General features: G+C 56.1%; 1 protein-coding gene across 1 annotated transcript; it reads left to right on the forward strand.

The window, feature by feature from the left end:
* Positions 1-971: 971 nt before the first annotated feature.
* Positions 972-15,740, forward strand: FAM20A (FAM20A golgi associated secretory pathway pseudokinase). Its single transcript, XM_069032978.1, has 11 exons — positions 972-1,378; positions 6,161-6,345; positions 6,500-6,550; positions 7,124-7,202; positions 8,256-8,348; positions 9,773-9,888; positions 10,477-10,657; positions 10,956-11,065; positions 11,977-12,058; positions 12,133-12,192; positions 15,096-15,740. Exons 1-11 carry the CDS (start codon positions 1,074-1,076, stop codon positions 15,358-15,360), a joined length of 1,527 nt encoding a protein of 508 aa, XP_068889079.1. The 5' UTR covers positions 972-1,073; the 3' UTR covers positions 15,361-15,740.
* Positions 15,741-17,242: the final 1,502 nt, after the last annotated feature.

Here is a 17,242-nt window from a genome sequence, read left to right on the forward strand (position 1 = left end):
TCAGACTTCAGGACAGATGCTCGTCCAGCAGCCCCTCCGATGCCGTTTTGCTCAGTCCAAACCCCCCATCCCAGCGCACTTCCCAGAGCCTCCCCTCGCAGTGCTGCACGCAGAACCGAGCCCTGCTCCAGCCAGCTGAAAACAAAACCGACTTTTCCCCCTTTCTGCAGTTTATTTTCTGTTCTCCCTTCAGCACAGTGCCGGAGCCAGGCCAGTCTGGTCACGCTCCCCCCGCGCACAGCCAGTTTCTCCTCTGCTCGCCCCCCTTGGCCCGGTGCTCTCCAACCTGTCCTTAGCCGGGCTCCGCACCCCGCTCGCAGCCGGGCTCTCCGTGCCCCAAGGACGAGCGCGATGAGTCCCAGCCCAATCCCAACCCCACGGCCCGGCCTCTCCCAGCAAACTGCAGGGAGGAGTTTCCCCAACTATAGGGGGTTTTTTTAGGAATTAAGAAAAAGTGGCGTCTGAATCATCTGCCAGCGAGCACCGCGGAAGGGCTGCAAGCCCAGCTGAGGGGGGACAGAGCCCACCCGGGCCCTGCCCGCAGACACCCGGAGGGGTTCGAGCACCCCATCCCCGCGCCCCGTTCCCACACAGCACCCCCGCATCCCATGCCCGCACCAGCAACACCCAGCACCCTCCAGCTCCTGCCAAAGCTCTCGCCGGGCCGACTTTCGCTTTCGGGAGAGGGGACGGAGCCCCGAAGGAGCTGGCGACGAGGGCGGGCGGGGGACCCGCCACCTGCGCGGGGGCTGCGCTGGGCGAGCGGGCGGCGCTCAGGGGGCGGGCGGCAGAGCCCGGGGCTGTCCGGCTCGGTCCCCGCCGGCACCGGCACCGGGACCCTGTCCGGGGGAGGCTCCCACGCTGCCGTCCCCCCACCCACGCCCGCTCCCCCGCCCCGGGCCCCGAGCGCCCTGCCCGGTCCCCGCCCCGAGGTGCCCGCACCCCCCGGCTCCGCCGCTCGAGCTCCCCCGTGCGCCCTGCCCCGGGAGCCGGCGGCGGCGCGCCCGGCGCTGTCCCCGTCCCCGTCCCTGTCCCCGTCCCCGTCCCTGTCCCCGTCCCCGTCCGCACCGGCCATGCCGGGGCCGCGGCGGGACCGCCCGGCCGTGCTGCTGCTGCTCGGGGCGCTGCTGGCCGCCGACCTCTACTTCCACCTCTGGCCGCGGGCGCGGCGGGAGCTGGGGGGGCTCTCCCCGGGCTGCCCCTGCCCCGCGCCCCCCGCGCCGCGCCCGCCGCCCCGCGCCCCCCGCGCCGCCCCCGCGCTGCGCCGCCTCTTCGCCCACCCGCTGTACCGCGCCGCCCCGCCGGGCCCCGCCGAGCCGCTGCTGGGCGCCCGCGAAGCCCTGCGCTACTACCGGCGGAAGGCGGCTCGCTGGAACAGGTGCGTCCCGCAGCCGCGGCACCCCCGCGCCCGGCTCCCCGCACCGCGCATCCCCTGCGCGGGCAGCTCCTGGGCACCCCGCACCGGGCATCGCCTGGACACCGCTTTCCTGGGCATCTCCTGCGCACCTCCTTCCCCGGTAGCCCTTTCCTGGCTATTTCCTGGGCACCCCGGCATCTGCTGGCATCCCCTTGCCGGGCATCTCCTGGACACCTCCTTCCCCGACACCCCCTTCCCGGGAATCTCCAGGGCACCCTTTTCCTGGACATCTTCTGGGCACCCTCCTAACGGGCACCCCGGCATGATCCAACGCTTCCCGGGCATTTCCTGGGCACCCCTTTCTTGAGCACCCACTGCACCGGCATCTCCAGGCCATCCCCTTCCCGGGTGTCCCCTGGGCGCCCCTGCATGGGCACCCTGTTCCCAGATATCTCCTGGACACCCCTTTCCTGGCATCCCTTGCATGGGGACACGCTTCTCTGGCATGTCCTGGGCACCCCTTTTTTGGACTCCCCCTGCACCGGGATCTCTTGAGCACCCCCTTCCCAGGCACCCCCTGTGAGTGCACCCCCTTCACGGGCATCTCCTGTGCACCCCTTTTCTGGGCAACCCCTGCACAGGCACCCCTGCACTGGCATCCCCCAGGCACTCTCGCCAGGCACTCCCTGTATGGGCACCCCCAGGCACCCTCTCTCTGAACACCCACTCTCAGGTACCCCACAGGTACCCCCTTTCTGGGCAGCTTTCCTGGGCACCCCTCCCCTGCTCAAGCACCCCCTGCCTGGGAACGAACCCTTGGGTATACCCTGGCATCCCCAGTCCAGCTTGCCCCCCACGATCTGGCTCTGTGCCCCACTGCCCTGCCCTTCACCCTTCCAGCCCCTCACGTCAGGCTGGGCTGGGCTGAGGGGACTTTGCTGGGATGCTCCTTCCTGGGGTGTCTCCCACTCTGCTCCACCATCAGAGCCCCACAGAAAGGCACCCCCAGCTCAGAGCCCTCTTCCTGCTGCCTCTCCCAGTCCCAGCAACAAGAAACCTCCCTCATCTCCTGCTCCTGGTCCTGCTCCTGGGGTGGGACTGTCACTGCCCTGTGGCCACTCCCCCGGGGGGGACGGTGACCCTCAGCTCCAGGCATCGATCATCTGCACCTTGACTCCCTGATCTAACCCCCTTTGCACGAGGGCTGGGGCCAAGCTGGAAACATCCAGCACCCCCCAACATTCACCGAGATCCTCCCTGCACCCCAAGAACTTTTCTATCCATGCACAAACTCGGATACAACAGAGCACAGAGCTCCTGGTGTCACTTCATTGTCCCCTCTGTGGGACAGGACACCTGCAAGGGGATGACAGCATGTCCTGGGGACCATCCCAGGGATCCCTGTCCTGGCACTTCCCCACTGCCCAGGTTTGGTTTCCAGCATGGGAGCGGCCCCCGCTCCTCCCGTTACCTGTGTGGTGTTTGCTGAGCTGCACAGGCAGCGTTCCCCAGCTCCCGCTCTCTCCACTTCTGTGCATATTGCTCCTATTTCTGTGGGACTCACCCAGTGCTGGTTCCCTGTGGGATTTGCTGGAGGAGATGATGGGAAGCAAAAATGGAAGGAACAAAGAATGACCTTCACGGCCTGAGCAGCACCAGAGTCTGGAACCTCTTTTGTGCTCGGCCAGGGTCACCCCTGCGAGGCTCTTCCTTCACTCCCGTCTGGATCCTGTTGATTCCTCTGCCACAGCACCTGGAATCCATGGATGGTGGGTTTGGGTATCCCTGGCTGTGCCACAGACCCATCTTGGTGCATCTTCTCAGAGCTGAGCAATGTCTTCTGAAGACATCAGGATTTGGGTACCAGGTGGATGTTTCCCAAGCGAAATCCCAGTGGGACACGGCTTGATGGCACCATCAGAAGCCTGAGCACTTGCTGCAGCCTCACTTGCAGGACAGTAACAAGTCTGCATTCCCCAATTTTATTTGCCACTCTGTTGAAACATGGGATTTGTGATGAAGTCATGGCTCCACTTTGCCTTCTGCCCCAAGGTTTGGTTGTGGTGCAGCTGGAGGAACACGGCGATGCCATTTGTCCTTGATTGACTTTGCTTTGCACCTCCAGGAAGGAAAGGAAGGCAGAGTATTGATTATTCCTCAGTCACTTTGAAATAAATATATGGTGCTCATAAGTGGGTGAAACCCCCGGAGAGCTCGCACAGGCTGAGGTGACACAACCCCTCCTGCAAAAACCTACCAGCAACCATCGGTGCTGCAAATTGAGTGCATAATCAGGTGGCACTTGCCAGGGCTAGTGGATTTTACAAGATTGTTAATTTGCTGTGGGCACAGAGGAGTTTCTGCCTCACCAGAAGCACTGCAGAGCCCGTGTCCTCTCTGGTGCAGCCAGGGAAGGAGCCCAGGGCAGGGTCCTCGTGGGACTCAGGAATCCATGGCTTTCTCTCCCACTCCATGGATTCAACAAAGCTGCTGCTGCTGCTGTTGAGTCCACAGCAGCTCCACATCCAGAGGCAGGCAGCAGAGGGTCAGGGCTGTGTGTCCATGGGCAGCCTCTCCTCAGCCTGACACGGTGACAGCAGATTTCTCAATTGCCTGTGGATCCAACTGTTGGCAGAGCAGCTTTGGGAGCAGCAGGACACTCCTCTGAGTGGAACAAGCTGCAGTTTAACCCCGTTCCTCCAGCACAGCGTGTCTGCCTTCATTTCTGCGGCCAGATGGACATCAGCTGGACAGGGACTCGGCCAGCTGGAGCAGCCCCAGGACACGTCCCGTTGGAATACCCATGGCCAGAACCTGTCCTCCTCCACGGTGCTCCCTGCAAACTGGCTGCTGCCTGTCCTGTCTGTTCCCAGCACTTCAATCAGGACCGGGAGTTTGATTGCAGGATGCAGAACCAGCTGGAGAGACTGATGGTGATGCAGGAAGGAAACAGCAAAAAAAACCCAAGACATCCACACCTCTTCAAAACAAAACAAAAAAAATCCTTTAAAAACTCCAGAGCTTATTTTTATCCTTGAAGAAGCAGCTTCAAAACCCCAAGTTCAGGATTCTGGTGGCCTAGGCAGTGTCACCCCATGCTGTGCCCCCCCAGCCCAGCAGAGAGCTGGGAGCCAGGGCAACCCCAGGGCTATTTATAGCAGGGTAGAAATGAACCCTGGTTTTATATCATTATGCTTTTTGTAGAGATCTGTTTTTTTCCAGGGAAATATTTCAGGAATCCTGAAGGAAGCAGGGAGGCAGAGAGAACTGTATTTTGGGTTGAAAGGCTGGGAAGGGCCTGGCTCAGCCGGAGCAGGGACCATGTGGGTGCAGGGCTGGGATCTGCCTCCCCTTGCATAACCACTGCATATTTTTCCCCCTCAGTAATCCCTTGCTCTCTGCCACCCCGGGGGAACAGCCTGTGTGTATGGCAGGCAGGAGAGCAAATATGGTAAAATATTTGGGCAGCTTCCCTAGGGAAAAATCCTGAGTCATTCCTGTACATGACACTGGGGTTTATTGTCCCTGGCTGTGGCAGGGTTAAGGTTGTGCCTCACTTATCCACGGGAAACCTGGTGCAGGGCAGCAGGATGGGGGCTCAGGGCACTTCTGCTGGAGCTGGTGGCATGCCAGGGCCACATCCTTGGGCACAGGGAATTTTTTGCCTCCTTTGCAGGCAGCCTGAGCAAAGAGCTGGACTGGGAGAGAAATGCTCCAGCTTCCCTCTGACCATGCACACGTGGAGTTCATGCTGTGGCTGACCCAATCCAATGGAAAGACAAACAAACTGGGAGAGGGAACAGGCTCCCATGAGCTGCACATCCAGCCTGTCCCTCCAGTTCCTAGATGTCTCCCAAGATACCACTGGAATACCTCTGGGAAGGTTCATCCCCTCTCACAGCCGGACTGGACTAACCAGGCTCAGCCTGCTTGGATGGAGGATGATGGAAAAATCCCAACCAGAGCCCAGCTGCTGGGCTGAGCAGGGAAAGAGAAAAGCCACCACCACCCAGGAGCCCTTGCCAGCCCCCAGTGCCATTCCTTGGCTAATAAATGCATGGTCAGACCTCACTTGCTCAGGCTCTGAATGGGGTCTGGCTGGGCGTGTGGCCCTTCCTGCTCTGCAGCCACTCCGTCCCAGCCTTGGTTAATGTCCTACTCCTTATCAGCCCCCAGGTCCTGTTTGCTTTCATGGATGGATCGTGGCCCTTTCAGTGTACCCTGAGCTGCATTTTCCCTTTATCAGCACTGGCTGCTCCATGCACAGGCCGGACAGTGTTAGTGAGACCCTACAGCTCCGTCCTCTGCTGACTGGAACAAGCGACATTTCAGTTCCACAGTCCCAGCCTGGAGGTCTCGAGATTGAGGAAAATGCTGATTGAGTGCAGAGATGGTTTGGGGTTATTACTGAAACTGGGAGGCTCCTTCAGCTCCAGCCACCAAAAAAAGGGTGGGGTTGAACCTTGATTTTAAGAGGTGATGGGCAGGATGCTGCCAGACGACCTCATAGCATCCCTGCTCACTGTGAATTTGGTCACAGAGGCAATTTGTGGCTTTTAGTGACCTTTTTTTCCCCTTTCTGGGACCTTCAGGGAAAAAACTTTCCCAGCTTCAGGAAAAAACTCTGTCAGAGATGGTCAGAGACCCTGACATGTCAGCCATCTCTCCCTGCCTCAGTTTCCCCGTATCCACCCCGTGCTCTGCTCCTGGCAGCCTCCCCACTCCCCAGCAGACTCCAGGCTCAGAGAAGGGAGGTTTTCCACCCCGTGACTCATCCTTATCCCCAGAACCTCTCTCTTCCAGGAGACACAAGCTCTACAGGGAGGAGCTCAACCTGACCTCCCCGGCGGCGCCGCTGCCGCTCCGGCCGGACGCCAGCTGGCTGCAGTTCCACCTGGGCATCAGCCGGGATGGGCTCTACCCCCGCTCCAGCCCCGCCGTCACCAGGCTGCTCCGGGACATGCAGGAATTCCCCATCATCAGCGCCGGTGAGCAGCCTCCTGCCACAGGGATGGGGATGGGGGCAGCTGCGTGGGGCAGGGGGGCTCCGGGCCCCACAGGTCCCTTCTTGGAGCCCGGGAGCGGGGTCAGCAGCAAGAGATGGAGCCTGGCGGGGTCTCACTGCTCCTCCTGCCCTTGCAGACTACAGCCAGGACGAGAAGGCGCTGCTGGGAGCCTGTGACTGCAGCCAGAGTGAGTGTGGCGCGTGGGGTCCCAGCTTGTCCCTGTGTGCCATCGCTTGGGCTGGCCCCAGTCCCCAACTCCTCCATCCTCACCTCGGCCAGGGAAATACCAAGCCAGGCTCTGCTCCCTCCCGTTAACCCCAGCAGAGGCTGGGATCACAGATCATAAAATTATTTGTGTTGGAGAAGTCCTCTAAAATGATGGAGCCCAACCCAAATGCCACATCCCCGCGTTTTTTTAGCACTTCCAGGGATGGTGATTGCACCATTTCCATGAGCAGCCTGTTCAGTGCGGGTATCAGGACACCAGTACACCACTGGATCCTGCTGGGCAGGGAGGGAGGGAAAAGTCCCCAAGGGGAAGTAACAGAGGGCTGTTGGGAGAGGGACTGGAGGGAAACCTTCTCTATGGCACAAGGGAGAGAAGGAAAATAACTGGAAAGAGAGAGAGGCGTAGCTAGAAGGGGTGATGGGATGCACTCACAGGGTTGGAAAGCCAGGTCGTGCTGGGGTGTGTAACTGGGGTGTTCCCAGGAGTTAACATCCCCTTTCCCAGGAGTTAACATCCCCTTTCCTCTCCCAGTCGTGAAGCCCAGCGGTGTGCACCTGAAGCTGGTCCTCAGGTTCCAGGATTTTGGGAAAGCCATGTTCAAGCCCATGAGGTAAGGCCAGCAGAGCCCCCTGAGCCCCTGCAGGGAGGGCTGCGACCATCCTTGGTGTGGACAGCCACACCACAGCCACACCACAGCCACACCTTCCCTCTGCTGCCCTCAGCTACCTGGGCAGCTGGAAAGGTTCCATTATTTTTCATTATTCTTGGCTGCTCACACCATCCCAGGAACACACGTGGATAAACACTGGCATTCCCACACCGCTGTTGGTGTTGGAAATTTCTCAGTTCATGGGTGCCAGGTGGTGAAGGACCTTGGGACACTTGTTCTCCTGAGATCTTTGCCATGAGGGACTGCTCATTGCCACCTTTTCCCCAGCTGACTTTGAGTTTTACCTTGGTTTTCCTTGGATTCCCCAGAGTGTTTCCAAGAAACAGCTATCAAACAGGGTTTAAATTGCTTCTGCACTCATTTGCAGCCCCCTGGGACTCTTCACATCTATTCCCTCTCAGTTTGCTGTCCCTGTGTGAGCAGAGCAGCTGGCAGCACATGGACTGGGATAATATCCTCACCCAAAAGGCAGCCAGCTCCTTCCCCATTGGTTTCCATCCACCTCTGCCCAGTGTCCATCAGGTTCTGGAGGGGAAGGAAAGCGTCCACACCCTGCTGAGCCAGGAGGGCTTTCCTGTGTCATGCAGCTGCCTGGGACAATGAGCATCAAATTCCCGTGCTGCACATACTGGGGCACCGTGTGACAGCCAGAAAATTCAATTTAATGCAGTTCCCACCTCAGGGATAGGAGAGCATTGGACCAGAGCCCTCCTCTGCCTCCCCAGGGGATGTGACAAACACTCACCTGAAACTCTGTCCTCAGGGGGTCGAAGCTCTGGCACAAGCAGATTTAAAGCCCCCAGCCAGCCCTTCTGCCTCCCTCACCCACCTGGCACCACCAGGGTGCAAGTGCTGCTCCCTGGCACGGCGGGAGATGGCTCCAGCTCAGCACTGAGCACTTTGGGTCTGGCCTGGGTGCACTGTCCTTGTGCCACCACTCAGTGTCCGGGCTGCCCAGCAGCTTGGTTAGGTTCACCCCCTGCTTTCTCCCAGGCAGAAACGTGAGGAGGAGACTCCGGAGGACTTTTTCTACTTCGTGGACTTCCAGCGGCACAACGCCGAGATCGCCGCCTTCCACCTGGACAGGTAAGGCCAGGCCCTGCCCCTGCCTCCTCCTGCTGGGCCAGCGCCTGCTGCTCTGCCCACGAGAGCTCTGGGAAAAGCCGTGCAGAGCCCTGCAGAGCTCTGGGAAGGGATTGCTCTGCAGCACCCCCGAGGAACTGAGGTGTCATTTAGGGAAGGAGTGGCTCTGGATCTCATCTGACACCCCAGAGCCAGCTTTGCCTGAGAAGAGATGAAGTCCAGGTTGGAACAGGTCAGATTCTCTCCTGGCTGTCACACATTGTCCCTCCTCTGCATCCAAGTGCAGAGCTGAGCTCTGGGCACAGCCTGGGTGCCCTCCTGGGGAGGGAGGCACACACTCAATCAGCAATCAAGGTGTGCTTTGGGTTGATAAACTGCAGCGATGCAGTTTTAAGCCCTCAGATAATGAGCAATTAACCTGGCACCTCTTCCCAGCAGGGTTTGTGTTTAATGAAATCAAAAATACCCTTCTCAGAAGATGAGGGCAACAGCCTTTCTCCCCTCGGTGGGATGAGCACTGAACACCAAGAGAAGGAGATTCCTGATGGGCAGGTGGGGGTCTCCAGTTTCTGTGGGATAAGCAGGACTAAATCAAGTCCTGTAGCTCAGACTCCGAGAAAGGCAACGAAGGGAGCTGAATTCCCTTCCCAGTTCTGCCCCACCATCCCCACAGTGACTCTGCTCCACTCAGCCACCACCACCTCGCCCCTGCAGCTCCCCCGCCACAAAAATGAGGCCAGACTGCTTTTGTGAAGTGCTTTGTGGTTTTTAGAGCTGAAAGATGCTGGATAAAAGCAAATGGTTTTTCTCTCTAAACATTGCTCAATAAGTAACAGGCTAAATCCTGTTCTGTGCCCAATTCCCAGGAGCAGAGGGCATTACCCAAGGAGCCAAACAGAGCATCAGCCAGTTCACCCCGTGTTACTGACTCAGCAATCTGCAGCAGCTTCCCTTTGACTGCCAGGAATGCTTTCCTGCCCCAGGCCCTGAGGTTTTTAAGAGTTTTTTTGAGGAATTAGCTGGGCATGAGTGCCTCTGGAGGGTGAGTGCCTCCTCAGCCACTTTGTACCGGGATCAACATCCCTGCTCCGTGTCAAAACAACATTGTGGAAGGGCCTGAAGGGCTGCTTTGGCCCTTGGAGGGCCCTGTGTGTGTGCAAGGGGATGGGAGAAACCAAGGCAATGTTAGGGAAAGAGACAGGAATCCTGGAGAACATCCAGATTGTTCCAGGCAGCAGCTATTAAAATACCAAAATCCAAACTGAGCTGCATTTTGGCCCAGGGGGCAGGGTGGCTTTTTGCTGGAAAGAATCTGGGTGCAGTGATGCAAAGGCTCCTGGTTCACTGATGGAAGGGACGAGGGCAGCACGTGCCACCCCGCTGTGCAGCAACATCCCCTGGCACCACCCACTGTCCCCTCCGTGCAGGATCCTGGATTTCCGGAGGGTGCCGCCCACAGTGGGGAGGCTGATCAATGTCACCAAGGAGATCCTGGAGGTCACCAAGAACGAGGTCCTGCAGAGCGTCTTCTTCGTGTCACCAGGTGGGCGAGGGCTTGGCTGGCGTGAGCTGGGAGGAGGCCCTTTATGGTCTCCATGGTCTTTAAGGTCTCTTCACACCTAATCCCACCCTGTGTTGGTCCGTGGTGGGAGGAAGGGCAGGGGCTGCAGGAAGAGGGGCTGCAGGACTCGTGCTGTGGTGCAGAAATGAAGATCCTGGGTAAAACAAGCACAAAGACATGGTTACAGCAGAGGTTCCCTCTCCCAACTCCAGCTGGAATCATCTGCAAGCTCTGCTCCTTTGGCCTTTTTTCTTAACCTTTCCCTTAGCACAGGACCCAAATCTATGATTGGGCAGGTTGACATCGGTGAGATGGATGCTTTGGGTTTGACCTTGTTTTTCCTTGGGTTCCCCAGAGCGTTTCCAAGGAACAGCCATCAAACAGGGGTTTCAAATCGCTCTGCACTTATCTGCAGCTCCTTGGGACTCTTCACGTCTGTTCCCCTTCCCTTTACTACCCCTGCCACAAGAACTAGTCACTGTCCCATGGTGGGGAAGGGCTCAGGCCAGGCCACCTTGCATCCTCCTGGAGATCACATCCCCTTTTCCCTGTTTTCTGCTCTCCTCCCAGCCAGCAACGTCTGCTTCTTCGCCAAGTGCCCGTACATGTGCAAGACAGAGTACGCCGTGTGTGGGAACCCTCACCTCCTGGAAGGCTCCCTCTCTGCCTTCCTGCCATCCCTCAACCTGGCCCCACGGCTCTCCATCCCCAACCCATGGATCCGCTCCTACTCGTTCGATGGAAAAGAGGAGTAAGTGGGTAAATGATGCTGCATCCCATACCCGCACTGCAGGGTACGGACACACGGACAGACCTGCAGAAATATTCCAGGCGGAGGAAGGCTGAGGCTCAGGGTGCCCGTAATTAGTGTAATAATTAGTGTAATGACCCTTGAAGCCTGGGCATTGGCTGCATTTGAATCCAGTCTCCTGCAGGCACAAAGGGGGATTTATCTCCTCCTCCTCTACATCTTCACATGGAAGATGGGTTTGGGGAAATTTTTGGGACATGGCAGTAGCAGCTGAGAGCATCTCCTCCATTTCCTGCAGGTGGGAAGTGAATCCTCTCTATTGCAACACAGTGAGGGAGATCTACCCCTACAGCAACAGCAACCGGCTGCTCAACATCGTGGACATGGCCATATTCGACTTCCTAACAGGTAATGATGGAGGGGGAAAGGACCTTCCTTCCTGCCTTCCTTCCTGCCTTCCTTCCTTCCTGCCTGCCTTCCTTCCTGCCTGCCTTCCTTCCTGCCTGCCTGCCTGCCTTCCTGCCTTCCTGCCTTCCTGCCTTCCTGCCTTCCTGCCTTCCTTCCTGCCTGCCTGCCTTCCTGCCTTCCTGCCTTCCTGCCTTCCTGCCTTCCTGCCTGCCTTCCTGCCTTCCTGCCTTCCTGCCTTCCTGCCTTCCTGCCTTCCTGCCTGCCTGCCTGCCTTCCTGCCTTCCTGCCTGCCTTCCTTCCTGCCTGCCTGCCTGCCTTCCTGCCTTCCTGCCTTCCTGCCTTCCTTCCTGCCTGCCTGCCTTCCTGCCTTCCTGCCTTCCTGCCTTCCTGCCTTCCTGCCTGCCTTCCTGCCTTCCTGCCTTCCTGCCTTCCTGCCTTCCTGCCTTCCTGCCTGCCTGCCTGCCTTCCTGCCTTCCTGCCTTCCTGCCTTCCTGCCTTCCTGCCTGCCTGCCTGCCTTCCTTCCTGCCTTCCTTCCTGCCTTCCTTCCTGCCTTCCTTCCTGCCTTCCTGCCTGCCTTCCTGCCTTCCTTCCTGCCTTCCTGCCTTCCTTCCTGCCTTCCTGCCTTCCTTCCTTCCTGCCTGCCTTCCTGCCTTCTTTCCTGCCTTCCTGCCTTCCTCCCTCCCTCCCTCCCTTCCTCCCTCCCTTCCTCCCCACAGCCAGCACAGCCCCTTCAATGTGGGGGCACAGGGGAGCCCCCAGACTCTCCCCAGCAAGGGGAAGCAGCAGCTCTGACCATTGCAGACACTTCCAGCCCAGCAACAAACATTCCATGCAAGTCTGAAAAAAAGCTTGGCATAGTTTTGAGAATTCCCTGCAGGGGAAACTCTGTCTCTCTGTGTGCCTTTTGCAGGGAACATGGACCGGCACCACTACGAGATGTTCACCAAGTTTGGGGACGATGGCTTCCTCCTGCACCTGGACAATGCCCGAGGGTGAGGCAGTGGGGGGGAGGAGGTCGGGAGGGGGGAAGGAGGAGGGCACCACTGAACTCTGCTTCACCCCCCAGGTTTGGGCGGCATTCCCACGATGAAATCTCCATCCTGGCTCCGCTCTCCCAGTGCTGCATGTAAGTCCCAGCTCCACCTTCCTTCCTGCCCAGGAATGTTGGTGCTCCTGCTGTCAATGGGAAGTCACCCAGGCCTGGCTCCATCCAGCAGCTCAAGGAGGACCCCGCTAATCCCAGCCAAGGGGCGGGCTGGGTGCTGGAGCATGGGAATCACAAGTGGAAGAGTATTCACTGATAGAGCAGGGGGCACTGTCCTTTGGATCAAACTCTTCCAGAAAGTTCTAACAGCCTTTCCCAGCCCATCAACATGAGGTGCTATCAGGAAGCACAAATCTCCACCCAAAATCCTGGTGGAACTTCAATGCAGTTAATCAGGTTTCCTCTTCTCATGGCATGAAGGAGAAGCTCATAAATTTAACCCTATGTTCCCCCTTAATTAATTCACATAAATCAGCAGCTGAGAGTTAAATTTAAGAGGCAGAAGCAGCTGCTCTTCCCTGGGGTTTCTCTTCAGGAGATGTGTAGCCTTTTTCCTTGCTGTACCTGCTCCTTGTCCCCCTCGGGGTGGTAACTGCACTCTCCCCACACAGCTTTAATTTTAAGAACTGTTATTTGTACTCAGCAAGTCTTTTCATTTCTAATTGCAGGCTCGCAGGGAATCCTTCTCTTGAAATTTTGTGCAGTTTGAAATTAACTCTGCCTCTTAATTTGACCTGCACACCATAATATCCACAGGTCACATCGTTCCCGTTCTTCCAGGTCCACCTCCCAGAAACCACTCTTAATTTAATTCTTGTGAAAGGCAGTGCTAAGAGGACCTGAACACCTTGTCATAAGCAACCTAGGGCCAGGAACAGCATAAAAGCAACTCGTGCTGTCTCAGGGAGACACGCAAACCCTCATTTCCCACAAGAGCCGATCCATTTGGAGTGGGAGAGCACCTAAAAACCACTTGGAAAGGAAGAGAAGAGTTTTTACTTGAGTAAGCACATGGAGACCACAAATTTCAGCCTGCCCTGACCAACAGCCTGGACTCAGCCCACCGAGTCACCTCCTTGCTCCGACACCAAGCTGAGCCACGTGAGCAGGAAAGCTCCTCCAGCCACTCCACGTGGGAGCTCTGGGAGCACAGGGATGCTGCAGGCAGCCTGCTTCCTTCCCTGTTTAACACACCCACCTCATCCCCAGCTGAGTTCTGCTCCAAGTCTGGCTTCCAGCAGATTTGGGTCTGTATTTTTAGCTGCCTTTCACAGCTCCCAGCCCAGCCCCTGTCCCACACGTCGAAGCCTGCAGGTCTCCTCTCCCAGCACAGTGCTTGGCACAGATCCAGGCATGCCATGAGCTGGTCCTTTCCCTGAAAGCATCCGAACCCTCCTGGAGGCACAGCCAGGCCTGAAAACAGCCCTGGAGAGCCTGATGAGGTCCCTGGAAGGCTCGGGGTGAAACGTTCAGCAGTTCAGCACAGCCACAGGGTCACAGTGGGAGCAGAGTGGGGCCAGGGCAGCGTTTCCATCTCAGCCCTCTCCGTGCTCTGCCTGTTTGTTGTGTAACTGTTCCAGCACTCAATCAGCTGCTCCCCACGGGGTCAGAGCAGCCCGTTCTCCACCTCCAAGCACCGTCGCTGTTGGGACCAGAGCAAACACAGCTGGTGTTTACCCACAGCAGCTCCTGCGCCAGCCCTGCCTCGAAGGACAGCGCACAGATGCTCCTTCACATCTGCTCTGGGCACAGCTTTCCCGGGCAGCAGCAGCAGCAGCAGCAGCTCACAGCTGGGGTTTAAGGCTTCCTTGCCAGCCCTGATACTTGATCAATTGATTATTTTATTTTTTCCAGCGGTATTAGTGCAGGAAGCTGATGCCTGCCCCTGTGGCAGCAGCATCCTCCTTCCCTCGTGCTACACGCACACTGACCACAGGCACACACCTTACTCAGCTACTCCTGATTTAGGTTAGATATGAGAGGAAAATTTTCCTGGAAAGGGTTGTAAAACATTGGCACAGGCTGCCCAGGGAAATTGTGGAGTCGCCATCCCTGGAAGGGCATGTTTTGATGGTTCTGGGACAGCAGTTGGACTTGACGATCCTAAAGGCCTTTTCCTACCTTAGTGATTGTCCCCAGCACCTGGTACAGCCACAACCCTTTCCCAAACAGCACGTGGCCTGCTGGAGCTGCAGAGATCCAGATGAACATTCCCAGTGGATGTCCTGGGTAAACAACAGCCACAGAAAGACAAATTTTGGAGTTGGCTAAAATGGATCTGACTACACCTTTTTCCACCTGAAAATTCTGGCTCGGCTGAATCCAAATGGTTCCCCACACATGGACCACTTTGTTTCCAAGATTTAGGGCAATGACTACAACCACTGATTCATTTCAGTATTATACACGCTGAAGTCAATACATTTCTGCTGAGGATTAAACAAATGATTTCAGAATACTTCATTTCATGCCCAGAAGCAGTCCAAGATTGCAGCTTTTCATCCCATTTTCTGTCAAAGCAAATCATATTTGAATCTCAGTACCCCTTAAGGTGAAAAGTCACACTTACATCAGTTCCAGGAAATATTCCCTCTTTCTTTTGCTCAGAGTTTTGACAAAAGATATTTTCTCATTCTTGCCTTATTATTTACCTCCCCCTCTGCTCCCGTCTCATAAATGTCGTCCTTGGGGGATGGCACCACCCTGCAGGAACCTGGGGAACTGGGTCACCTCTGACTCACTCATTACCGAGAACTTCAGTCATCTTTATCTCTCTGCTGACAGAAATTTGCAGTACAAATACTCTGGGAAAACAAAGGCAGAAGTAGAGGTTTCTGCAAAGAATTTCATTACCAAAATTAAAATTAAAGAACTTTTGTTGCAAAGTTCTTTACATTTCTTCACCCATCTCTGCCCTCCTGCTGCCAAGGGGCTCAGCTGCTCTTGCTAGGAGCCACTAAGTTGTTGATTTGTTTATTTTCCAGAATAAAGAGGACGACGTTACTGCGACTGCAGCTCTTGGCAGAGCCCGAGTACCGGCTCAGCGACGTGATGAGGGAGTCCCTCCTGCAGGACCCCCTGGCCCCTGTGCTCACTGAGCCCCATCTCCTGGCCCTGGACAGACGGCTACAGCTCATCCTGGAAGCCGTGGGGAAGTGCATCGACACCTTTGGAGAAGCCACGGTGGTGGCCAACGACAGCGCGCAGCCCCAGAGCCCTGCGGCAGACAGAGCAAAGCTGGACACTTAAACAGAGCTCAGAGCCAGGGAAAACCCTGCAAGGCAAGTGGCAGCTTCAGGAACTGGTCATTTCCACCTACAAACACCTGCAGAGACTGAGAGGGGAAACTCCAGAAGATCAAGAATCACTCTGGGCTCCTCTGCTGGTGTTTAACCAGAGCTCTGTGCTCGGCCAGTGTGCTGGTGTGACTGCAGCAGATCTTTACACCCCAAACACGAGCTCTGGGCTGCAAAAGCTGTGATCTCCAGGTCTGGAGTTGGCCGTGCCCTTGGGAGGGTGGGGGAACACCTGACCTTGGTTTGCTCAACATCCATGGGGGCTTGGTCTTGCTAGAGAAGGACACGAACTTGACCTGAGGATGAGGGTTGAATAAAGAGATGCCAAGAGCATTTTCTTCTTAAGTCTTTGTTCTGCTATCAGGAGCGTGTATTTGAGGAAAGGGCAGCCCCTGCCACTGGCACAAAGACAGGACTTTGATCCAGCTTGCTCAGACCAAAGGGCATCTGCACGTGCTCGCAGTCAGGCCTGTGCTGCAGCAGTGTCACCCCACATCGACCTGTGCACGTCACACAAAGCCTCACAGGGCAGTAAAACCACTTCTTACCTGCCCGAAGAGCCAGTGTGGATATAGAGCAGAGGCAGTGTTGCCTTAGACCCCAAAGAAAAGAACCCAAACTAAAAAAAACCAAAATCAAACCACTCTGAGACACACAAGTGTATTTACAACTCAAGAACCCACCCATTTCTGGGGAAAACATTTTGCCAGAGTGGGGGGAATCTATCTCAGGTCATCTTTTAAAATAATTTAGGTTGTCATAATTAGCTGGAAAATAGAAATGGTATCCCAGTCTCTTCCCCCTTTCCAGCTCTGCATTTTGAGGAGATGCAACAGAAACTGGGGACCAAAAAAGTGTGGGGAGGGAGTTATTGTGGGTATTTCAGTTCCCAGTTCAGCCTTCACCTCCCAACAAGGTTCAAGAACAACTGGATTAGTGAAGCTCTCTTTAATGGCTTTTTCCTTCAACTGTTAGGAATTATTACATTGAGACTTTTTGGAAGCCTGGGGAAAGCAGTTGAGAACTCTGCTGATAATTTATCATCCTTAAGGGGGGAAAAAGCCAACAAAAACCCCACACCACAACCAATCTACCAGAAACTCATTCTAAACTAACCTTTAAGTTAAACAAAACCCACCTACAGCACTGCAGACCTTCCAGAGGATCCCAAAATCCCTGCACAAAAGCTGTCAGGCAGCATTTTAACAGGATCCCAGCAGGCTGCTGCACCACCACCAGCTCCTTGTCCCATGGGCTGGAATTTTGCCCAGCCTAAAGGGAACTCAGTGACACCAACAAGTGCGTGGATGATGCAAGGAAGGAACAAAGCTCATTTGGCCACAGCTGTTTTCCACAGGGGATTGTGCTGGTGCTTCACTTAACTCCACAATAATCTGACAATGCACCTGTTCCCAAACTGCAAACCACAGGAGAGGCTGCAGTTCTAATTTGGGTGTGGCCCTACAGGTGCCCAGCTGTAGGTTTGAGGAAGTTTGGAGTGTTTCTTAGTGAAGAAATTCCTCCAGTATTCTGAGGCACAAAGGTTAGCAAAACCCCCACACAAACCCCACCAAAAACCCCACTCCAGGCTCCTTTAGTGTCCCAAATTGTGGTTCAGACAAGTCCTTGCATTTCCAACAGTCTCTAAGAGAATTCTTGACTTTTTCACTCTTGGGGACAGAGAACAGATGAAAATAGGAGGATTTCACTCCCTCTCAGCTGTGTTGGTTATTTCTGTCCAGGACAATGAACTCCCAAAGTTTTATCTCCCTCTACCGGTGACTTTTTGTGCTCTCACCACACAGAACAAACCCAGAATTAATTCCATCGTTTGC

The sequence above is a fragment of the Aphelocoma coerulescens genome, chromosome 18 (genome assembly GCF_041296385.1).
Source record: "Aphelocoma coerulescens isolate FSJ_1873_10779 chromosome 18, UR_Acoe_1.0, whole genome shotgun sequence".
Classification (NCBI taxonomy): domain Eukaryota; kingdom Metazoa; phylum Chordata; class Aves; order Passeriformes; family Corvidae; genus Aphelocoma; species Aphelocoma coerulescens.